The sequence below is a fragment of the Liolophura sinensis genome, chromosome 10 (assembly GCF_032854445.1).
Source record: "Liolophura sinensis isolate JHLJ2023 chromosome 10, CUHK_Ljap_v2, whole genome shotgun sequence".
Lineage (NCBI taxonomy): Eukaryota > Metazoa > Mollusca > Polyplacophora > Chitonida > Chitonidae > Liolophura > Liolophura sinensis.
Genome location: NC_088304.1, coordinates 17,458,456 through 17,484,040, shown reverse-complemented (window position 1 = coordinate 17,484,040; position 25,585 = coordinate 17,458,456). Strand labels below are relative to the sequence as shown.

The 25,585-nt window shown below is 41.8% G+C and overlaps 1 protein-coding gene across 5 annotated transcripts; it reads right to left on the bottom strand.

The window, feature by feature from the left end:
* Positions 1-6,774: 6,774 nt before the first annotated feature.
* Positions 6,775-24,687, bottom strand: LOC135476643 (uncharacterized). Of its 5 annotated transcripts, XM_064756736.1 has the most exons (4): positions 21,656-22,421; positions 20,478-20,787; positions 19,592-19,760; positions 6,775-8,137 (listed from the first exon to the last, which is right to left on the bottom strand). In XM_064756736.1, exons 3-4 carry the CDS (start codon positions 19,727-19,729, stop codon positions 7,406-7,408), a joined length of 870 nt encoding a protein of 289 aa, XP_064612806.1. In that variant the 5' UTR covers positions 19,730-19,760; positions 20,478-20,787; positions 21,656-22,421; the 3' UTR covers positions 6,775-7,405. The 5 variants fall into 5 exon arrangements, with proteins under 5 accessions (XP_064612806.1, XP_064612810.1, XP_064612808.1 ...); XM_064756740.1 differs by lacking the exons at positions 20,478-20,787; positions 21,656-22,421 and adding an exon at positions 24,570-24,687; XM_064756738.1 differs by lacking the exon at positions 20,478-20,787 and having other exon boundaries at positions 21,672-22,421.
* Positions 24,688-25,585: the final 898 nt, after the last annotated feature.

Below are 25,585 nucleotides of genomic sequence, written 5' to 3'. Positions count from 1 at the left end.
AGGGGTATTTTATGTTACCCATAAATCGTAATAATTGCAGTGTCTGATGTACTTTCTCGATGACTTTATTCTTACTAGTATGGCCATTTCATCTAACAGCCATCCACCTTCTTGTTCAACTTCTGATAAATTGATTTGATCCGCCTCAACCTTCATCCATAGAAACATTTTTCGTTGCAGACCTTGTTTCTACTCTACACAACTTTAATAATAGCGACGGTGGAACAGTTTGTAAGAGTAGGAAGCCGCCTGAGCCCAGTTCCAGATACGCCTGAGGGCTTCTTCCCCACAACATCACACACAGTTGAATGATCCTGCCTAATATCACAAAAATATCACATCTGATTTAAGGTTCTAAAACATGAATTTCATGGAACGTGTAGGTGAATATATACATGTATACATGCCCTGTTACTAATATGAAAGATGTACTACTAAATCCTGGCAACTTTACCGCTGTGAGTTCAAGTCCAGCTTATGCTGGCTTCCTCTCCTGCCGGACGTGGGAAGGTCTGCCAACAATCTGCGGATGGTTGTGGGTATCCCCCGGTTTCTTTCCACCATAATGCTGGTCGCCGTCATATAAGTGAAATATTTTTGAGTATGGCATAAAACACCAATGAAATAAATAAATCTTTGGTAACTTTACAAATTTAACATTAGTAATCTTTGTTTCCAGGCATTAAGACTATGAAAGAACAAGTGCTTTTTGCCCCATAGCCTAACCAAAGTGAAGTCTTCAAGTAAGACTAATTGGAATCAAAATTTTCATTATTTATTTTACATACATTCAAAAGCCTGGAAACGTTTTACCTGAATTTTTTACATAAAGATTAAATTTCAGATGTCTTGTAAATGTTACTCAAATGCAAAATTGCTGTTTGATTTTTGTGCCCAGCTCGCCTGCTGCACTACAGGTATTGTTACTGATAGCATCCTGTACTAATCTGAATTTGTTAGTTATAGAACTGTTGATTTCAGTGTGAACTTATCAGGATATCCAATTTACACACAAAATGTGCATAATTTATATCTTGGGTCCCATCTGTGCCTACGTTTTTCTGCTATGTGGAGATTAGTAACCGGTGATTCTAGTACCGGTAACAGTTTCAGGCCATCAGTTTTCTCGTTGAGTCCACGGAAGAACCTGTCCCGGAGATATGAAATCTGTGGTGCCACTTGTTCCGGGGTTGGTAGAGGAGCCAGATCCGAAGACACAGGACAATTAATTCCTCTGGAGGTAGGATGTCTCTTGCAGCCGAGTTTCTTTAGGCCTGGCAAAATCATTGTGTTGCTGGCAACATACAATGCATATGTTCTTAGTAGTTCATGGGGAGACAACTCTACCACACTGGGTTGAACGATACACAACTGGCCACAGACCCCCATTAATTTTCCACAAGCAACAATGTTAACGTTTAGCGCTCTAGCTCAGTCCCAAACATTCCGTGGCCAATAAACTTTAGTGCATATCTGGCCCAGCCTGTGAGAAAGAGGCCATAAAAATCTTGACATAGGTTGGCCGTCAAAATCTTAACCTTTCCATACCGGCAGCTGGGAGCGGTGCCTAGCAACGCCAAGGGGACGTCACTTGCAGCCTCATCTCCACCTGTCTCCTTGTGTCTTCTCGCTCAGAATGTCAAACTTTCATCGTTAAAACTCATACCTGCTCAAAGCTTAGACAATTTCCATCATTTTGACACCAAGCATGCACCTATTTATTGTTTAATCATTTTGTTATAATTTGTTCCACGAAAATGGTATTCTGTGTACAAATGAGGTGGCCCACAGCAAAGGCACGAATAGTCGAAGTAGATATTTAAACATGGCGTTCTGGCAAACTTTTGTACAATCCGCGTATATATGGAGTAAAAACTGAAAGAGTATATGTAGTTTTAAATATCTACTGTTGTGCGCCCATCTATGCTGCTCCAATCCATGCTGCCACCATGAAGTCACGTTGACTATCCAGCTGAACCTCTGTATTTCTCTCACCCACAGATGTCATTAATAAAGCATCAGATGTACCTCAGATACCGAGTTCTTGCAGTCCTTGTACTCTAACCACGGCCTTACAGACTCGCTGTGTTACATGTTCAATCTTTAAGATGCCATTTTCTTCTTTGGTTGACGTAACAAAAACCCTTTGATAGCCTTAACGTATTTGTGTGTCCATCTGTTTGCTTGGAGTTTTTTAATATAAAATCTCCGTTGACTAGCATTCAACTGTTCGAATTTCAATGTATAATTAAAAACACCTGTATCCATTGTTATTGTAATATTTATAAAGGGAAAACACAAATCTCAGGTAAGAATATGACGAGACGTTCATTTAAACCCTCATTCACATGACTAGCTCATAAGTCTCACATGTACTACCCAGACTGCATCTAAGGTTGATTTCTTATCTCCCTATCCAAGGGGGCAGTTATTATTTACTTTAATTTAGAGACTACACTCCTCCCACACATATGCTGCAACGTCACTTAAATATCAGTGTTCCTAGTACAATTAGACAAGTATTGATATTGCCATTAAAGTCCCTTAAGTAGTGCACGGTTCATGACCCACAGGTAAAACAGTTTGTAAATAATACGTCAAATTCGAGAAACCAACTTTCTTTTTGAATGTTTCATCTGACCAAATGTTCACAACACCGATAAGTCAGCCATACCGATTTTGAAAACCAATTAATCTACACAGAGATCAGGGCTGTCTGTTCCTGACACTGGCTAGGCCCTTTCTCATCAGCTGGTTTCTATAGGTGACTGGATAGTTGATAATTGTTATGCCACTGATGTCGTCGGAGTCGACCGTGGCTGATATCGGAAACTGGACATCAAAGGAACACGCGAAAGCTGGGAACTGTTTCTTAGAAAGCTTTCATCATTTTAGTCCCTTAAGGGTAATCACTTCCTTTGACTGTCTGAACCTTATAACATCCGTTCTTGCACTCCTGTCCTTGTGGAAACGAAATCCAAACAGTTTGTATATACGAAACAGTTCGTATATAAAGTATATTCGGCCCCGATGTTTGATTTAGGTCACTAAGCAGTGATCATCCTGTGAAATCACGTCCTTGGAAGACCATAGTCTGACGGCATGGACATTACAAGCTTACCAAACCCTGGTAAGAGGTGGTAAATGTATACATATATATATATATATATATATATATATATATATATATATATATATATATATATATATATATATATACACATTAAAAATAAACGTTTCGTTTTTAAATGCAGTTCTGTTACAGTTTGGAAATGCGTACTGGTATTTATTTGAAGAAAAAAAAACTATGTTTAGTACATGCAACTACATGTAGTACATGTAGATGTGTTTATTATAGCAAACAGGTTACATGTTCAAATATATTAATGTGGTGAATATTTTCACTAAACATAAATATTTCAGTAACTTTGGTATTTATGAAATTAGACGTTACCCAATGTGCTGCGGTGTATACATGTAACTGATAGCGCTGATTCTTATATAATCCCAATAAGTATCACGTACGTTGATTTGTACAGCGTTTTCAAATCCCAGCCGTCTAGGAAAATTCTACACCTGTATGCCTGGTTTGCGAAAGCGATACAGATTTATGTAACGGTACCCTGATCGCACGAGTCGAAACGTATACCCGAGCTCCAGTGTGGACGTGGTGAACTCCACACAGCAACCGACACCAGCCGGCTTCAACCGTGTGATTTACACCGATGCTCATATACACTATAGGTTTGACATTCAAACGAGCTTAAATGACGCCGTCTCGCGTTCTAAACCGAATTCCGCAGAATCCGGGGCTAGCTGTTTTATAAGCGCCCATGTTTATGACATCAACATGGTGTTTTCATGAACAGTTTGCAATCAGAGTACGACTGAGATACCTATATTTGTATCAGAGACTGCTTCTCTCTTACATGTTATTGTCTTTATTTACTATTTATATATTATTTCTTACATATTTCTCTCGGAACTGCGTGATGTTTCAACTAATTATCGACCTGGAACGCCCCTTCATAGTGTGCGAGTGATATAACGAATGTCTGACCAATTGACATGCTATACAAACCTAAATACCAGTGTAAATTGCTCCTTGTGCATGCGGTTGGATATAGAAAGGGATATCCGCCAAAACTGTATGCGTGTAACTTTGAACGTTGCAAGTTCTACATTGCTATGTAAGTCTGCAGCTTTTGCTATGTGTCTACCGACATTCGGCTATGTGGCTACAGAAATGTGGGTAAGGTATGTAATCTGAATATTGCAAATTGTGATGCCGCAAGTTCTGTCTTTCCAACGAGAAAGCTTGTAAGCGTGTTGAAATTTCAAGGAAAGAATTAGCGCCTCCTGGTTTTATAACGATGCATCACCAGAGATGAGCGCTCGAGATGCTTTCATCTCTGGCGATGCCCCGTTATGACAACAGGGGGCGCTTCTGCCCATGGTAAATTGAAATAACAACCGCCAAGAACCGTCAAGAATTACGACATTTCGTTTCAGCCGATTTCCCATGTTCGGACGTAGTTGTGTGCTGTTTTGTTTCTTACTTCATAAGAACTATTTTCTTTTGGTGAAAGGTAAATTTATTTTACTTTATGTTTTAAAATTTTATTGCCCCGAGACTTATTTTTGGTAGGCCTATGTATTCTTGTGTTGGCTAGTACTCTCATGACTCGTGGTACATGAACCGGCCGTAGAACATTACTGGTATTAACGATAGGTCTCGCATGAAGTTCAAATAAAAGTCAAATAAAGTCTACAAGCAAACTGCTCCAAATACACCGTTGCTTTTTCTGATTAAATTTTCAATCATGTACATGTATAATCATAGAACCTGCTTTCATTTCTGTCTGACGCTGGGTTCAATATATATGGAAGTGCATAGTTGTTGTCCTTGAAAGCGAAAGTAATACTCAGTGAGCAAATGTGAAGTGCTTGGGGTTTAACGTCGCATTTAACAATTTTTCAGTCAGACGAAGGAATCCTTAGATTGCATGTAATGTGCCTCCTTGTTGCAGGACGCATTTCCACCGTTCTTTTCTATCTAGGGCTGCTTCACTGAGACACCTTACCGAAGGCAAGTAAGCCAAGCCATTATACTGATATGGGTCAACCAGTCGTTGCACTATCCCCTTCATGCTGAACGCCAAGCGACGAAGTTACAACTTCCTCTTTTAAGGCCGTAGAGCCAGGATTGACCCTGGATCTGCCGCTTCCCGAAGCCGACGCTCTACTAACTGTGCTATCGGGGCCGGTCAAATGTGAAGAATACCACCTGATACACGTATTGTTTGTAACATTTCAAGTGAGTCCCCCATACAATATGCTTAGTATCCACAAGCATACAAAATGCTAATGTTTCAGTGTCATAAGGGGACCTATTTAAAATGTTTCTGTGTAGGCCTATATCGGGTTAATTGCCTAGGCACCAGAGTTCTACGTCAACAAACAAAAAAATTAAAAACAAAAACAAAACAACAAACAAAAAATAATAACGTTACATTTTTTACAGACAAGACGATGGCGGGGACTAGGGAGTACTACGACCAAAATGTAAAAAACAAAACATTTGAATCAACTGCTGAAAAATTAACAACCCCCATAATATTACAAATTCAAAAGGGTTTTCAAACATTGTCACAACACTTGTAATGAAATCATCAGCAAAACTGCTAAAAAGTAAAAAATTTGGTAATTTTTTTGTGTAATTAGCATAACTCATCCATGATTGACGTCTTATTATCTTAAAAAGAACAACGACAACTGAACAGTTTGCCGTAAAGTGGACTGTACTTCCAGGATTGGGAGCGGTTATTATTTTTTCGTCTAGTTGATTATAGCGCCCCCTGTTGTCATAATGGCGCATCACCACAGATGAGAGCAGTGTTGCAAGACCTGTATGTGGCTAACAGAGTTACTGGCACATGCGTCTCATCCATAACCAGAACTGCAATGGTGAAAACAAATGCACGCCATCGAAAGACAGAACCTGCGGCATCACAGTTTACAATGTTCAGATTACATACCTTACCCACATTTTGGTAGCCACATAGCCGAATGTCGGTAGACGTTACATAGCTGTGTAGAAGTTGCAACGTTCAAAGTTTCACGCGTACGATTTTGGTGGATATCCCCTTCCATAGTTGGAGACTAATTCCCTTGGTAGTGTGACCTACCACGGAATTATTAGAATCGTTTACTTACTATGATAATAGTAAAGCCAAAGACAAATCATCTGCCATCGACTAATGCATAATGTGACTAAGAGCTGCTATATTGATATATATGAGATGCCCAGAATGTCAATCTCGGTCACATTAAAGGAATATGATAACTTACAATCCGCCACCTACTGAATTGAGTGCGTCAGATGATACCATGTCTGATGATCAAATCCGGGTTGGGTCATACTAAAGACTTTAAAAATGGTACTTGTTGCTGCCTCGCTTGGCCCTCAGCACTTAAGGCTGGGAAACAGGACTGATTGACCCGTTTTCACCATAATGTGACTGGGTGGGGTGTCATATCTGGTGTCTTCGGCATGATACTTCAGTGGTGGACTCGCCTTGCCGCAAGAAGATACATTATATGTACATGCACATAATGACTCTTCGTCGTCATATGACTGAAAAAAATGCGTAAAACTCCAAGCACTTATTCATTCATTCATTCATTCATTCATAAAACATTGAACTAAAGCTTAACGAAGGCAATTAATACTAAAACAAAAAAAAAAAAAACAAAAAAACATTCGATATCAAATAGCGTTCAATGATTCGTGTATTAAACGAGTAATGATTTAAAAGAATAAGGGCACTTTGTGTTCCTAAAGAAAATATAAAAGTTTGCTTGAAATATAATTTTGCATACATGTATAGAGTAAACATTTCTACGATTTGCAAAAAATCAGCAAATGAGATTCCTGATAAGTTTTAGACAATATAAGTTATCCGTTGGAAAAATATCTACTGCTACTTTATGTAAGCAAGCCGGACCCGCAGAAGGCCAGTATATGAACATATACCGGATGTATATAACACATCGCGGCTACTCTGTACTCCACGCCACAATAAAACTACTAGGTTCTGAAACATAGCACAACTGATTCTGTTAAGTTACTCAGTCAACAAAATAAATGATTTTACGTTTAGCTAACGGCAGCTTTAGCCTACTGTTATCCAAAAAATATATGACTGTCCATGAAAATCGCTCAGTACAAGTTACTCCGATTAAAACAAATGCTGTACGGGTTAAACGTATGCAGTGAGAGTTATCCCCCTTTATAGTGATGATTCTTCCACATCGCACCATGTACATGTATAGCCCTACATCAATGCAGGATTGGACGAAGTTCAAAATATCTCCCACTACTAAGAAAATGGACAGTTTGGCATCAGCACTCTGAATCTTCCAGGCTCGTGAAGTCACTTTCATTCATATTTCTGTCCGAAAGTCTACCATGGCTGTCTGTTGGTCCGTTCGTCATGCTGTGTGGAACATATCCACTTGTCTCGTCGACTGCGCGTGATTGTTTAGTAACAGTTTTAGTCACGCTATATCTTGGCGGGGTAGGTTTTTCGGGCTGTATCCGTGACGTTGTGTAAGTTTTGGCTTTGAGTTCCACACTGGACTTGAACCAGCGCTTGCACTCGTCCACATGGTAATTCATCACTGATACGTACGTTGTCTGGGCTGTTTTCGGATAAATGAACAGTGCTTCCGAAAATGTGCGAGGTCTAACACGAGGCTCGTACTCAACCTGGCTGAGAAATCTGCGTCTCGTGCTGTTACGGTAACAGATGATAGAGGCGGAATAGTTGACAGGAGCAAGGGTGGGCTTAAAATGTACTTTCTCGTTGAACCGCTTTTTATTCTCCACATCCAGCCAGGTGCTGACGTAACGCTCCTCGTAATTCGGCAACGCAGAGACTGTCATGGTTTCCGAATAGCGCACAGGTTGTAGCTCGGTATGCTGCGCTAGGAGTTTAGCCTCCACCGGGGTGTGCGGCCCACGACCCACTCTCTCAACGCCTGTCTTATCGTTAGTGACGTCGAATTCTGAGTAACGGTTACCATTGCCGTCAAATCCTCCGTCCTGATCAGGCGCAGACCTGAACGACACTTTCTGTGAAAAGAGAAATAGAAATTACAAGTAAGGTGACACAGCTGACCGACGAGACCTCGCTCACTCAGCACAGTGTGCTAAAACTGACATTTTCTATTGACAAAAGTCCGCATGACCTACTTAAGAATTGCATTCATTACTGTCAGATCAGCGAATAACCGTAACACACTGCGGTACTTCATGCGTAAATGTAAGAGTCGTAAATACACACCACCGTATATCCGCCAGTGCCGAAAAATCTTCAGCACCTATGCATATACACAGGCGATTAAAGGAGTATAACGGTAAATGTCTGTTTAAGGCAGGGTGTACATATACGTGTATTAAGCCTACCAGCATAAATATAACGAAATTATGTGAGCTGGTACTTTTGCTATAGCAATGAAGAGTGTAGAGAATGGCGACATGGTCAAACTCATCATCAACAATCACCTCTTCTAGGTGTGTATCTCTAAGTGGTGGTGGTGGTGGGGGTGGGGAGGGGTTGGGGTGGGGGGGGGGGCACTTGGCTGATTTTCTATCAGCATACGTCTAGTGGGATAAAGGAGCACAGCATGGCATGCATTACAGGTAAACGGTATATAAGTAACAAAAGCTTCTTTAACATACAAATGTGACTATATAGATCCACTCAGATAGAGTAATTGTAGTTCTGTATCTAGACCTTATTTTGTGTAGACACGACAAGCTGCACTGCGGCTAGCCTACCTGATCAACGTTAGCGTCTGCTCATACAAAACACTTTTGAAACTGAATCCGAATCCAGAGAGCATTAGGGGAGATTACAACAAACACCGTGCTTTCAGGACACACTGCTACACGGTCTAGGTGCGCTCGCTGAAAAGCAGGTAAATATTCAAGACTGGTTCAACAAGTCTGGCAGTTGAAATCAGCGCAGAAAAAAGTTTTGACGATATAGTAGTGTCTATAGACGACCTAGTTTACTGCCGAAAGAGCGACTGTAATTCTGGCAGTGGAAGTGCGAGTGTACAGCACAGTATTTATGCAGTTTATGTGTGCAGCGTATGTGTGCCCGTGACACGTGCGTGTAACAGCGGCTATAAACAACTATCAGGGCTGTATGCTATAGCTGTTCAGACTGGATGACAACTGCGTTCTTAACGGTAAAAAGTTCACTCATCCAGCCAGGACACGCTGGGTAGTTTTAAGGTCAAGCACAGCGCTTCGCCCTAAATCTCACACCAACCGTGAACCATTTACACACTACCAGGAGAGCTAACCTCGAAAAAAGCAGATCGTTTCAAATCGTATACATGCAAGAAGTTCCAACTTGGGACTGTAACCCAAACTAATGACACAAAGTCCCAAAGAATGCGTATATAATATGAAGAATACAACTAATTTAAAAAAAAAAACAATGAAGAAAAGTTATTTTAAAGACAAAATGACACCCCTGGTTGGTTTTACAATAATGTTTCTCCCAAGACAGATTCCCTGTATTTGTCAAATTTGACAGTGTAAGGAGTAACTGTTGATGAAAGAAACCGACGCATGCTGGATTGTATAGCCGAGAGGACTCTCCGCTCATGTAGATAACACAAAGATAATAACTTGGGTCATTTTTTTACGTTATTTTCTGAATGAAAGATATCTTTAACAAACACTGACAATTCATATATCCAGCTATATATACAGCCATGAAATGCGCGGGTTATTAAGACCCAAAAGCAACAAGACAACACTGGCGCGCACGTATTCAGAACTATTTACACGAGCATCAGTATGCATGGACTCACGCTCCAAAGGTCAGAGAAGGTCAACTTTCGTCATCTTGTTCCCAGACGAACAAATCAAGTTATAACATTCATCATAAGGTTCTTGTTTATCATAATATCTCGAAATTAGGGCGTTGCTGGTAGTCACATTGTTCATAATCATCTGTTTATAAACAGAATACACAAATGCATACATTACGCTCTACATATAACGCTCCTAACGCATACACACTGTATATTCAGTTGTGTATATTCGTGTAACATTGTGTGAAACAGACAATTCAGTTTCGGGGACAACTTGAATGACACTCACCTCAGCACGAGTGACTGATTAACACTAAGGCCTGCATGTGTTATTTAAAGATGTGCAAAGGTTTTTTTTCCTTCTTCAGGGATGCGAGTGTTGATAATCAAAAACTCTTCAAAGAAGGAAAATCTAAAATTACACTTTCCTCCGAACAATGTGCAATGACTTATAATAGCTTAGGACAACGAAGTCATTTCTTGTCATGACGTATATAGGTCTACTTCATATTTGTTTTGAGTTTCGCTTGTCCTCAGTTCTAATGGTTACGAAGAAAACATTTTTGTCAGATTTTTTCCTTCCAGGATGTAAGAACACAAGCTGTTTTGGAGATAACACACACATCGGATAACTTAGATGTGGAGGTGAGAATAGCAGACCAAACATACTAAACAAATTCGGAATGATTGCAGAAAAAAAACGCTGAAACTGAAACAAAGCCTTTTCTCTTGAGTTTCTCTTGCCAATAATTGAGTCGGTTTATGAGAACGTGCTATGTATATACCGTATTTGTGAGTGCCATGACCTCTCTATACTGAAATTACGTGGAAAAATTCCGGTATGAAATATTCTGGTTGTTTTAATTATAAAAGTGAAGGTGAAAGCTTTAATTCCCTGATACCTGTTCATTATGTATAGGTTTCAGGCTAATCTGATAATAAACACCACACGGCAATGAAGATTTTACCTTCTGTAGACCACTACGTTGACACGAATCCGAATCTATCACGTAAAATCGATACGTAATGGCCGGATCAAAGACCAGAAAGTACGCCGGCATGGTGGTAAGCACGTGACGCTTCCGGAACCGATGGCATAGTGCCTTCTCCTTGGACATTTCACAGCTTCTGTGTCGTTCTGGCAGTGCCTTGGTTAACACGTCTGCCTAATGACAGGTCGCACTGTAGCCCCCTGACAAAAAGACCCCACATCGGACCAGGAATCCAGAAGAGTCAGTTTGAAGAAGCGGTGGATATGATCTCTCTTTAACGGATCCAAAAAAAAGCCACAGAGATTTTTATTTTGCACAGTGCAAGAAACGTTCACATTCCATAATGCCCTTTTCACTTTGCAGCATAAGCCTCCAGAGGTTTTGACAAACGGTAGCGCGTTTACACAGCAACAACGAGCAGAATGATCAGCCACAGATACAGATCTCGATCATGTTAGAATTGCGTTTCTCAAGTCTACAAGTCCACTAAAAGGCTACCGTAGCAGCCATCCACGCTCACACGCGCTCGGTGGCGCAGCCTAAACTGCACAGTCACTGGAACTGCTATGACTGTGTAAGTGTTCAACAACTGTGCAAAAACGGCATTATCAAACTATCTGCGGTATAAACATGGAGAGAAACTTTCACAGCCATTGCTCCGATGGATGCGTTATAAACTTGTATCTCAAAAGTGATGTGCTCACACATCGCAAACTGGTTACGTTCCGGGGTGTACATCAATGTAATCATAATAACGACATGCCAATCTGCGTGTTTATTTAAAATGAGCTGAAACTATAAACAAAAGCCCGTTTAGATCAGCCCGCATTCAGCGACGTGTTTAATTTACAGACCTTCGCCTTAACACAATACAGCCTACATATTAACTGTTCAACTGGCTTGACTATAATGTGCCATTTTATACGTCGTTTTAGGCTTATATCGGGCTGGGTGCTGTGAAAGTACATCTAGTATATATATTACAAACTGCACATCATTTGCTGAGATAAAAACAGGGTATATGTAGTTATTATACATCTCACCTACTTACATGTGTAACTCAAAGTTGTTATACATAATAATAATAATAATATGTTATCTCTCTGACTGTAGCTTCAGGTGGCATATCTGGCATATCTCACGTCTTTGGTGGGAATTTTAAATTATATATTCTTCACATATGGATTTCTTTTACTTCGTATGCGACATATTCATGAAAACTTCGTTTTAGCATCTTGTGGAACGGGTAAGAAATCTACAAGGATAAAAAAAGGAAACCACTCAATTCCGTCGGAAAAGTTACCCTTTTATTTAAATCTGATCAATCGGGTGCAGGATGGTACGTTTGTATCTCAAAATTATTGAGCATTACGTACTTTGACTCATAGACCACATTTGAAACCATGTTCCCATGTTAAACGGAGGAAGTAGTGTTAATCGTGTTTTAGTATTGTGTAATAAAGAGTGCCAAATAATAGTGCGTGTGCCATTTCCGTGCATCCGATCTGTATTAGCGGACTCTTACAAGGTATTAGCGCGTTAAGAACGGGGTGGGTATAGGGAGTGGGGGGGGATTGGGACCGTTCGATGGCTGGGGTTTGTCTGTCGGACACACGAGAATAGATTACATGTATTTCTTTATTTGATTGGTGTTTTTACACCGTACTCAAGAATCTTTCACTTTTACGACGGTCGCCAGCATTTTGGTTTGAGGAATCGGGGCAGAGCCCGGGGGAACACTCACAACCATCCGCAGGTTGTTGGCGGACCTTCTTGCGTACGGCCGGAGAGCAAACCAGCAAGAACTGGACTTGAACTCACAGCGACCGCATTGTTGAGAGGCTACTGAGTCATTGCGCCGAGCTGGCGTGCTGACCCCTCTGTCACGGAGATAGATTAGACGCTGATCATTAAACAAACCTACCACCTGTATAGTCACGTATATATGTGCGAATATTTATTTACTATTCGTCTACCCATTTCTTGTTAGCTTTACCTGTACTTATGCAATAAAAGATCTTAGTCTGACTGGCGAAAGCATAGCATATAGCTTCATTTCAGCATATGCTATACCAGTTGCACACGAACAGCGTACATCCTTTGAAATATTGTAATACCCAGCCCCATGACTACCCTGAACTTTCCGTAGGCCCACAGCTGGGCAGCCAAATCTGAGAGGTGGTTGGTGTACAACGGGACAGCCAAACCTAGGAGGTTTTTAGTGTACAGCGGGTCAACCAAATCTGGGAGGTGGTTGATATACTTCGGGACAATCAAACCTGGGAGATGGTTGGTGTACGACAGGGCAACCAAACCTAGGAGGTGAGTGGTGTACGACAGGGCAAGCAAACCTGGGAGTTGGTTGGTGTACGACAGGGCAACCAAAACTGGGAGGTGGTTGGTGTACGACAGGGCAACCAAACCTGGGAGGTGGTTGGTGTACGACAGATCAACCAAACCTGGGAGGTGTGTGAACGACATAGCAGCCAAACCTGGGAGGTGGTTGGTATACGACAGGTCAACCAAACCTAGGAGGTGGGTGGTATACGACATGGCTATCAAACCTGGGAGGTGGTTGGTGTACGACAGGGCAACCAAACCTGGAAGGTGGTTGGTGTACGACAGGGCAAGCAAAACTGGGAGGTGGTTGGTGTGCGACAGGGCAACCAAACCTGGAAGGTGGTTGGTGTACGACAGATCAACCAAACCTGGGAAGTGTGTGAACGACAGAGCAGCCAAACCGGGGAGGTGATTGTTGTATGACAGGTCAACCAAATCTAGGAGGTGGGTAGTATACGACATGGCTATCAAACCTGGGAGGTGGTTGAGGTACGACAGGGCAACCAAACGTGGGAGGTGGTTGGTGTATGACAGGGCAACCAAACCTGGCAACCAAACCTGGGAGGTGGTTGGTGTACAGCGGGACAACCTAACATGGGAGGTGGTTGGTGTACAACAAGGCAACCAACCTGGGAGGTGGTTGGTGTACGACAGGGCAACCAAATCTGGGAAGTGGTTGATGTACATCGGGACAATCAAACCTGGTGGTGTACGACAGATGGTTGGTGTACGACAGGGTAACCAAACCTGGGAGGTGGTTAGTGTATGACAGGGCAACCAAACCTGGCAACCAAACCTGGGAGGTGGTTGGTGTACAGCGGGACAACCACACCTGGGAGGTGGTTGATGTACGACAGGACAACCAAACCTGGGAGGTGATTGGTGTACAACAGGGCAACCAAACCTGGGAGCTGGTTGGTGTACGACAGGACAACCAGACCTGGGAGCTGGTTGGTGTACGACAGGACAACCAGACCTGGGAGGTGGTTGGTGTACGACAGGACAACCAAACCTGGGAGCTGGTTGGTGTACGACAGGACAACCAGACCTGGGAGGTAAATGGTGTACGTCAGGACAACCAAACCTGGAGGTGTGCAGCGCTGAGTCAGGAATGTTATTACAATCCACGCTTCGCCCGAGACGGACAATAACGAGGAAGAGACTGGCTCCGAACTTTGACGCTATGCTGCTTGACAGCTTTATCGTGACAGGAGTACATACACATTAGAATCCATTTCAGAATAACAACAACTAATTGTACAGTTCAATCATTAAACTATTTTATGTTACAAAGACTTTGACTGAGATTTTCCGAAATTTTATCTGGCTTGATCACGGGCATTAATTCATCACGTGACCGACTCTATCTGAGCAGTGTCAGTTAAGCCCATTAGAATTTTTTCTGCTCAACATTTCCCTGAGGCCATCCCACAAATATCTGAACTGATTCATCAGCTAGCGTATAGAAGCTGCATACGCTACCCTCATTCTACATATATATATACAGACACAAGGAGAGTTTTATTTGTAGTACAAACTCGACACTGACAGCCTTTTCACCCAGTCACGAACAAATATGAAACCACAACCTTTAACCTCTTCGATGAGAACTTCTAAATACTAAAGTGTATATTATTTATAGTTTTAAGGCGCTTTAATGGTACAGCACAACACAGTGCAATCTTACATGACAAAGATGTATCCGTGAATATGATGAGAAACTTTCATATGACCATAAAACGCCATATGAATGGGTTCTTCATCCACATAAGTCATAGGCAAAGATGCCTGTCTCGTGTAACCTTCGTAAACAAGGCATTGGTTTACGTACTATCAGTAAAAATAATCATTCGTTATATAAATATGCATGCATGACCAGGCACTCTTTCTGAACAAAGACTTCACACAGTACGTATTCTATTCATGAAGGATAAGGCTTTCGCCACAATCGGCGACCCCAGATCATTGAGGTCGTGTACTCGTGGCTCTCGCTGGTTCGGCTATGGTTTTAGGGATTTCCTCCACCCATGCGAATAAATTAACAAATTTTATTAACTATTCATTTATTTCTTTATACTGGTAACTGTTGCTATCTCTATATTCCAAAACTGTACGCACTTAATAAGAAAAGTATGTATTAATAAGATCGTTGCCTAAGAGTAATGCACTGCTTTAATTGAATATGCTAACATAACCATTTATTTGCTACGACTTATTGAGCGAAATTACTATACCTAAAAGAAAATCCTATTCAGAACCGCCAAGAAATGTACTTAACATATGTTAAAAATATGGAAAGAAAAGTCTATAAACCTTTAGGACTTTTGCCTTACAGTGATGTTAATATTAAAAGTGATATCAAAATTATTGTACGATCGCACTGATGCTTGTGAGCACCAGTACGTCTAAGCATGCAGTGAGCATTCCACTGGAAACCATTACAACACAACAGATTTCATATACACTGTGTATACATAAGCCTACATGTACTTTTGTATGTACAGACATATATGTAGATGGTATATTAGAGGTTCCTTCATTATGCCAGCTTGGAAACGATTATAGAAGTGGACGTAACTGGAAAGGACGGCTCTTTCACTGCATTCAGTGAGTAGCCACAGTGCTCTCAACCAGATAATAGCGAGCTTTCACGTCCATGTTACGCCTCACGGCACAATCTGAGTAACAGGGACACGAGACACCCTCAAAACTGGCAGACTTATATGACACAAGCGCTTCATGAATAAAGGACTGTCCCTCCATCAATACCGTCTGCCGAGCGTTAGAAGAAAGCTCTCTTTCTTTATATCCAAGGGCACCTAGTTATTTAGTGGATATTTATATGCGAGAAGTAAAGCGTACCATGAAAGGACATATCCACTGCAATGAAGTTCAATGCCCATTCTGAATAAATTCAATAGTATCATACATTTTTTTAACACAAGTTCAGTAACAAATCAGAGGTCACTATTTTCATCGAATGCACACACGATTGGCACATCCACCCTCAAATGCTTATACTGGTGCTTAAGCACTGACATTAATTTAATGCCGACCCTAGTGTCGTTCTCGGATCAATAGGATAACATCGTCTTAGGCCAACAGGATGACGACAACGTTCTCAGGCCAATAGAGTGACGACATCGTTTTCAGGCCAACAGATTGACAACATCGTTCTCAGCCCAATGAAGTGACAGCATCGTTCTCGGGCCAATAGAGAGACGACATCGTTCTGAGGCCAATAGAGAGACCACATCGTTCTCACGCCAATAGAGAGGCGACGCCGTTCTCACGCCAATAGAGAAATGATATCGTTCTCAGGCCAATAGAGTGACGACATCGTTCTTAGGCCAATAGACAAGCGACATCGTTCTCAGATCAATAGAGTGACGACATCCTCCTCAGGGCAATAGAGAGACGACATCGTTCTCACGCCAATAGAGAGACGATATCGTTCTCAAGCTAATAGAGAGACGACATCGTTCTCACGCCAATAGAGAGACGATATCGTTCTCAAGCTAATAGAGAGGCGACGTCGTTCTCAGACCAATGGAGTGACGACATTGTTCTCAGGCCAATAGATAGACAATATCGTTCTCAGACCAATGAAGTGACGACATCGTCTTTAGGCCAATAGACAGACGATATCGTTCTCAGGCCAATAGAGTGACGACATCGTCCTCAAGCCAATAGAGTGACGACAGCGTTTTCAGGCCAACAGAGTGACGATATCGTTTTCAGACCAATACAGTGATGCCATCGTTCTCAGTCCAACAGAGTGACGTCATCGTTCTCTTACCAATAGAGTGACGACATAAAATCCAGCTTCCGCTGCGTCCTTACGTCAGGAGTTTGGTCAGGTAGTGAGTTACGAGCGGTGATTTCCAGCGGTTTCTATCCACATGTCTTCAATATGTGTAAACCTCATTGGTGTATTGTATGGGAACTATTCTTGACTGCGTAAAAGCCTCAACAAAAAAGAAATAATTTCAAGGCGGACATCCTTAGACTGACTTACACTTCCTAAATTAAATACCATTATTTACAGAACACATTCGCCAAAGTAGTTCTCATCCAAACACCAGGTCTCAAATGGCGATGAAATTCACTTGTGAATCAAGACAGGACTTGTATCCTTTAAAGTACACGGTGAGCGTCAAGTGAGGTTAGTAGTGCCCCAGTCAAGAAGACAAAAAGTTAGGCATGTGAGATATGAAAGCCTGATTGTGTTTTAATTTTGCCAAGAAAGACAGCATGTAAAAGAACCAAGGAACATTTACCACACCGGTTTTCTCGGGAGTAAGAGAGACAAAATGTTTTAATCCAGATTCAAACTGATATATTCAAATTGAAGATCGCCGGTGCGACTCAGTCGGTGAAAAGATGCAAATCCAGTGGGAAAGACCAGTTATTTAATGAAGCAAAGGCGTGTTTGAATTAAACGACTATATCCCTTGATGCCATCAGTATCATCACATAGGTTTGCTATGGTCCCTGCTAGGTTCCTTGGTGCTGTTACTTTGGCACGATTATCTTGTGTCCCAAACTGAGAAGTTCTTTTGAATTAATTGTAACAACAAAAAATCCCATACATTTTAGTTCGAATCTCATGCATGAACAATTATCTGATTACTCACAAGTAAATGATGAGTAATTTAGGGAAATGGGCTTCACAGGGGTTAAATTTTTTGTTCACGTTATGCGGCTACGAAAGCCCGCTGCACAGGTCAGGAATTCGCCAGCTCAGGTCTCTTAGCTTGACTAGTAAATGTGTCTAGGTCGTTTAACAGGCGTAAAAACAGACAGTGTCCTATATATTATATACTATTGCATGTTCTGTTTGTGCCCCATATATTAAGTGGCATAATGACAGGGTCATCAACCATAAATCTACCCTGTTAAGCAATTTAATCGCGTCATTTCGATGGAATTGTTGACACCTATTATGTTTTGCTATATGGCTGCTTCCAACAGATGTGGATTAGTTAAAGCGAACATACTGTCTGCCATTATATATAAAAAGAAAAAATAACATAGGACACAGCTATCACTGTAAAAACATATAAAAAAATGTAAAAAAATTCTATAAAGTTCTGAAAGCCGAGAAGATGCAGTTCAGCATTGGGGATATCGCACTGACGGTCAATTCACTCTGGGTAGCCATGTTGTAAAAGACCCTATGAACTTGGCCAATCACTAGCGCTGAAAGCGTCACGTGATAATTGGCTGCCACGTCAAAAAACCTATTAGTTCTCGATAGTCAGTGTGTGATTTTTTTTTTATAGTGGATAGACAGATATCCGTGCAATAAATTGGATTTTGCGGTTAGTTTAAGTGATAAACTGATGCATTTTGAACTACACATTTATGAAGCGGGAACTGAGAACGGCTGTCTGAGTGAGCTGGCAAGAAAACCACATCAGGAGAATCATTACTTGACTTTGCATTATATTTCCTTAGCAAAGTCAGATTTATTACGAAAATATCTTCCCAAAATCTGAATGAAAGAGTCTGTTATCAATCAGAATGTCCTGCTGTGTTCGGTAAATTTGTTTATCTAGACAGTTTTAACATGACAAAATGGCGTCGCCAAATGAGTGGCTAGGTACTGATGATTGTTACCTATTTATTTTGTTGATAAGGAGTGTAGAATTTTTAAAAATATTTTAGAGCATTTCTTGAACACTGCTTTATTAATTAATTCAGTTTTAGTGGCTGACTTCATCTTCACTTCTAGCATTCATTTTATGAACAAAATATGTCAAGCCTAATCACCTTCGAACTTGTCCTGAAACCAAGATCCAGTACATGCAATTCGTCCCGTCTGCTTTAATTAAGTACCTCACACATGCACAAAACTAGCGCATAGAATGCAAGTACTACAACGTAACAGTACAGAATAGATTTATTTATTTGATAGATGTTTAACGCCATATTCAAGAATGTTTCATTGCAAGTGATAGAGATCAGTTTTATAGGTGAAGGAAACCAGAGTGCCAAACATAACCCACCGACCTTTGGCAAGTTACTGACAAGCTTTCCCACATGAGAACTACAGATATGCACGCCATATTAGTGGAGAACAAATCGTCTTCAACGAACAGGGTAAATGGTCAGGCGAGCGGTGAGAGCGGCTGAGTCTACAAACTCCAAACCCAAGGTTAGATTAGAGTATATCTCAGCTTGATACTGGATTATTATAGGATGGCTGTGGTTCCCTTTCGGCAGCATTTATTACATTTGTTGAGACTCTATATTCAGTTACAGGCTTGCTCGATATTGTGACGTGTCTCCCTTGAAAACACGTTTCCCTTATCAAAACTGACTAATGTGTCCTAACAGCGCCACTGGTGCTTACATACCTTATTATCTAAGTCAAAATACATCACAGACCGGAAGTCTGCGTCTGTTTCCGTGTATTTTCCAATTTCAAATGCCAGGAAGGCCTTTGAAGGCGGGTCTTCCCCAAGGGAACGTGTCTCCATAGTGAACAGCCTCATGATTGACAGGTAGGGCGGGGCTCAAGTACTCCTGTATATACCAACAGAAGAGCAAGAAAATTATGTCATGACAGTGTTAAATGTCTGGAAAGCATAAGTCATGCATTCAGTTGCCAATGTGAAGATAATGACATAGACGTTACCTTACCTGTAATCCAAATGGTCTAATTCAACTAAATGATGTCGTATCATGCACTCTAAACATTCAGACAACTTTTGTCCTGTGTCAGGACATAATATTCGGCCGTTATCGTCGTCTCTGGATGATTAGATTAGAGCGTTACATGTGCATGTACCTTTAAAGCCTATTCACGCAGGACGTCACCAAACTCCTATTAGGGGTGAGTTTTAAAATGCTTTATTCCCTGCAAGGAATATGAAATGTCTTCCTTGCAGTGTCCAAATGTGGAGTAAAATTGCATGCATACATATATGAAGGTTTTGGTTGATGTTTGTGTAATCCTTGATACGTGAATTTTCTGCCACACACGTACTGCGCTGATGTTTTCTTTTTAAGGTAACATTTTTGAAAGATGTGGCATCGAAAATAACCGGTTGATAAACTGTCTGCCCCCAGACAGTTTAGATACACTTACAGCTAATCTTTACTCTTCCTTTAAGCGTGACCGTATACCTATACATACCCTTGTACACACTGCCTAAATAAGCAAATAAACAATTATGAACGGTTAGACATGAAACACTAAGCCGATCACCAGGTATATATATGTAGGCTTACTGTACTCACTGTCTTCTGTGTGTTCTGAATACGGAATTAGCCGCACAACTCTCACCGGCCTAGACACTGTCACTTGTTGATATTTCCCAGCTTATGATAACCGCCAAAGCCATACGCATTAGTTATATGGTCTGGATCTTAAGGCGGCCCTATACATACACATGTGTAGCTAGAGTGGGTACAAAACAGGCGGAGTTGACGGTGGCAATATGATATCAGCCTTTGAGGCCCCCTCACGTGCTTGCTGACACTGAACAACGCGACGGGGGCACCCCATGACACGGCAGCCAGAGGACTGGGTCCACTTCCTGGTATAACTCTACTTTGACGATGGAAAAAAAAAAGAAATTAAAAAGAAGGAAAGGGAAAACGCATATTTTCGCAACAAACGATGCCCCAGCTGTAAAAACATAGAATGAATTTCCTTGGCTCTCCTAACTTGTGTGAAACAGGAGAGGACGGGTTCATTTAACAGAGGCTTTTTATGTCATAGACTTGGAGGTTGTGTGCTTACAGCTTATAGGGTTGATAAAATCAATGGGTTTGTCGAATTCGCTCGGCTGTGTGCTTGGAGGCGGGAGTCGTCCCGCCTGCAGGTCGTGGGTATGGACAAGAAAGCAGGCAGGCAAAGCGCCACGGTCACCGTGCGACAACCTTACCCTCTGTATAGTAGTCCACCCCAGTAGCTCTCCTATACTGCTCATTTAGTTGATACATACGGAAAAATTTAAAGCCTGGCAAAATCAATACGCCGATTACTGCGCATGTGTGACAAGCCGTACTGTGACGAAGGTCGTGTGGCGAAACAAGCTATTATTGCACCTGTGAATTGTGCTACCTTCACTTTTCCTTGACACGTTTTCTGTCATCCTCATCATCAGCTGTAAGCTATAGTTGGATTCTTGGACAGCGGGAAGAATCTATTTATGAATTAATTAAGCAATACCGTGACACATGCGCTCTAATTAAATATATCGCAGCTATACTCTATATAGATATATAAGCTTATAGCAGGTAATAAAATAAGGACCGACATGCCTCTGTAGGCCTATATCACCTATTAATTTACACACAAATCACACATGGTTACGGTTATCCGCACTATTCTTAAAACTGCATAGGTGCACCAATACACAGACATTGCAGGTATAATTAATGTACGTGTAAACAAGGCTGGGTATTTTTACCTGTTGGCCGGCTCACCTGATTAGATCCTAAATCGGACTCCAGCACATAGCGCTCATGACAATAAATTACACGTATCCAGGCGTGTTTTGTCGTAACCACAAAAGAAACTTTGAACTCGCCGCTGACAAAGTGGGCGTGGCAGCTTTTTTGAAGGCTCCCTTTCAGTCTACCGTTGTTTGACACTAAAACTATTCCGTCTGCCTGCTTTACTTCTGGTCTATTAACATATGTGCGTCGTTTTGGACGTTTTAATGGGCAGACGTGGCCGGATAGTCTCGATACCGAGATATACGTACATATGTACACAATGTGTCGTCTATATACTGCTCCAGCCCTCACCTGTAATATACACATGCGCTATATAATTTCCCACGCTCGATACTGACCGCTGTGCCACTGTGGGTCTCCACTCCCACAACACAGCCAGCAGCTGAACGTCTAATTGCTGAAATGGATTTTACAGGGGGCTCATCGCTCTGGTAGCTCCAGTAATACCATACCCCATATTTATTATCCCTTCTGTCGCAGGATTCACAACTATCGTACAAACCTGGCGACGCTAATCTGCTCACAAAACGCCTTTTATTAATTCCTGGCCTCCCGTTCTGATGCTAAGGAAGGTTAATTATTTAAATCACGACCATGTCACGAAATGACGCTAAAATTGGGCCCAGGTTGAATTGCAATCATCAACCCATCGTTCGCTCCACACGCTATCACTTGCTGGCGATCTTGTATAGATGTGTAAACAAATCCCTTCCCGAGTGTATTCGCCCAATTCCACATGCATGTACAGTAGCATATATAAGCTATCCTGCTGCGACATGTGGTGAGGCTGAGATTTTCGTGACACAAAACTTATGGCGGGAATACATTATTGGCGAGGTTACAGGAATCTTCGTGACCCTAGATTGCCGTATACACGGAATCTCACTCTTTTCGGCTCACAGAGAGATTGGGTCTGAAGAGTATAGAACTGTGAAAGATTTTTAAAATGTGTGCGGGGAAATGGGGGAGGGGGGCTGGGGGAGGGGGGTTGGGGTGGGCTTAGCCTCGCAAAATTAAAATCGGGGGCTTCGTGTTTAGAGGTGTACCCCAGCACATTTTATGCGATCAAGGGTCCAACGTCCGCTGCCATGGATTGCCATAGATGATGGCTCAGCCAGTTAGTCATGGCACAGAGATTTGCGGTTTAAAACGTACACAGCCATACAAGTAAGATGGTGACACTTAAATTTTTGAAAATATTAGGGGACGGCGGGGGGGGGGGGGGAGGGGAGGTGTTGTCTGAGCATTCGAGATCACGCGCCTTTCTACGTGATCCTAAGGTACCGGTACAAGGCTCATGTATAGATGGGCGCTATCATCGCATAACTGTTGATAGAAGATTATCAGATATTTGATGAGTATTTTCAGATTCCTTGAGTTTAAATCTGTACCAATGGTACAAAACTTAGCAGATATATTGTGCTGTAAGGATAACAACATCCTGGCAGTGACAGATAGCATCTTTTTAGACAATACTTTCATCCATAGATAAAAGGAGATTGCTCTGAGCGATACTATTTAGAGGCAAACTGTTACTAGAGATGCTAAAAGCCGATTGTGCACCTTAATGGTTTGGAGGGGGGTTGAGTGGGTCGGAGCCCTTTCGAGCCCCTACCACCTGAAAAGTGGACGGTTGGGGGGAACCTTGGCCTTTGGGCCCGCTCGGCTCCAACGCCGTTGATGTTCAAGGCCAAATAAAACATACACTGTCAATCTCAACGCTTGAGGAATGACCGTGTTCAAAACTGAAGACAGTGTACGAGGAGAATGTTAAGCCTACGATACGTTTCGGTGACATAATGGTTGGGGTGTACGCCTCGATGTCGGGGTATCTGAGAACAAAAAAATGGAACTTGTTGCTACCTTATTTGACGCTTAGTAATAAGGGGTTAGATCAAGCAAACATGACTTGATGACCCGGTGTCAGTATATAATGTGTCTTCGGCATGCTACGCCACCACTTTGGCTGCATGGACTCGCCCTAACACAAGAAGACACAGTATACAAACATACAACTATTGACTCCAATCGGTCATGTCCAGTCGGTTAGTGTTAAACCTCCAACACGCGTGACTCTAAACACGACACAGTCAGTGTTAAACCTCCAACACGCGTGACTCTATACACAACACAGTCAGTGTTAAACCTCCAACACGCGTGACTCTATACACAACACAGTCAGTGTTAACCCTCTAACACGGGTGACTGTATATACACCACTCGGTCATGTTAACCCTCCAACACGGGTGACTGTATATACACCACTCAGTCATGTTAACCCTCCAACACGTGTGACTGTATATACACCACTCGGTCATGTTAACCCTCCAACACGGGTGACTGTATATACACCACTCAGTCATGTTAACCCTCCAACACGTGTGACTGTATATACACCACTCGGTCATGTTAACCCTCCAACACGGGTGACTGCACATACGCCACTCAGTCATGTTAACCCTCCAACACGGGTGATTGAATATACACCACTCAGTCATGTTAACCCTCCAACACGTGTGACTGTATATACACCACTCAGTCATGTTAACCCTCCAACACGGGTGACTGTATACACCACTTGGTCATGTTAACCCTCCAACACGTGTGACACACCCCTTGGTTAGTAATAATTCAAGTGTGACTTTTACGCCTTGTGGCAAGGTTAGAAATATCGTCTAGCTGCATATAGATTCTATACAGGAAATATATATTATTATCGCACCTGAAAGCATCAGGTGTTTTCATAGTTGTTATAACACTGACACGTGTTATAGAACACACTCGACGTATGTGAGCCTTACATTATCTGTGAGGATAAGCTGCTGGTTTTACTCTGTTTTTTGCTGGTTTATATATGGCCCTTACCTGTATATTGGATTGATCCTACCTGTACATGAGGGACTTTGTCGGAAAGGCACGTGATCATTCTATATATGTTAGACTTGTACACATCTTAAGCCAGGCTCTTATCATCGGCGTCGCATGAAGTTCCCCGTGGGGCTATAAATAGGTAACAAATTCAGAAACTCTTAACTCTTGTGTGCGCTATTTTCACGAAGTGTGAGTGGTATTCACGGTATTAGCATATGTAGCAATGGAGGCAGTGTTGTCTACCACATATTTGAACAGTGAACTTATTCGCCAGTTGAGCACATAACTGACCCACCTGTTTTGCAACCAGGTCAACAAATTCTTGATTAGTAAGGAAACTGTTTGCTGTTCGAGTATAAACACCACGTCTAGCCTGGCCAGCTATGTATACTCTCTCATGGTCTGAGATTAAATTGTGAAAAATTTAATTACGAATGTACATTCATGCAGCATTACTTCTCCGACCACGTGCTGGTTTTGTAAGATTATATATCTCGGGTCATCATACTGGTATTATCGTTTCATATTGTTCTGGGTAAAGCTTGTTTGGGGCATCTGGAGAGTATCGCCACTTCACATTTAACTTTTTCCATGAATTCAAACCGGCATAAAGCATTTTACAATTTTTATATATTACGAAAATTGGTAATAATGTACATGTATATCATACAGTGCTGTTCGTTTGCCGCATCCTCGATATACTACACTACACCATGTCATCCCAGGGCTAAATGCCTGTTTTGTGCAGACTCCATTACTCATTACCTGTAATTAAAGTCACCGTAGCGTGAAGCTGGCCAATGTTGGCCATTTCTGACAACTCTGAGCACGGCATCCCCACGGGCAGGCTGACTGGCAAGGCCCTGGCTACATGTGAACCCGGAAATTGCCAAACTGTCAGTGATATGTGATTGATACCACGGGGTATCAGGCCATGCTCCTCAGACTTGGCAGTCTATCACAAAGACTATATACAGTTCACAGACCCTTTCCCGTAGCTTACATTAGGC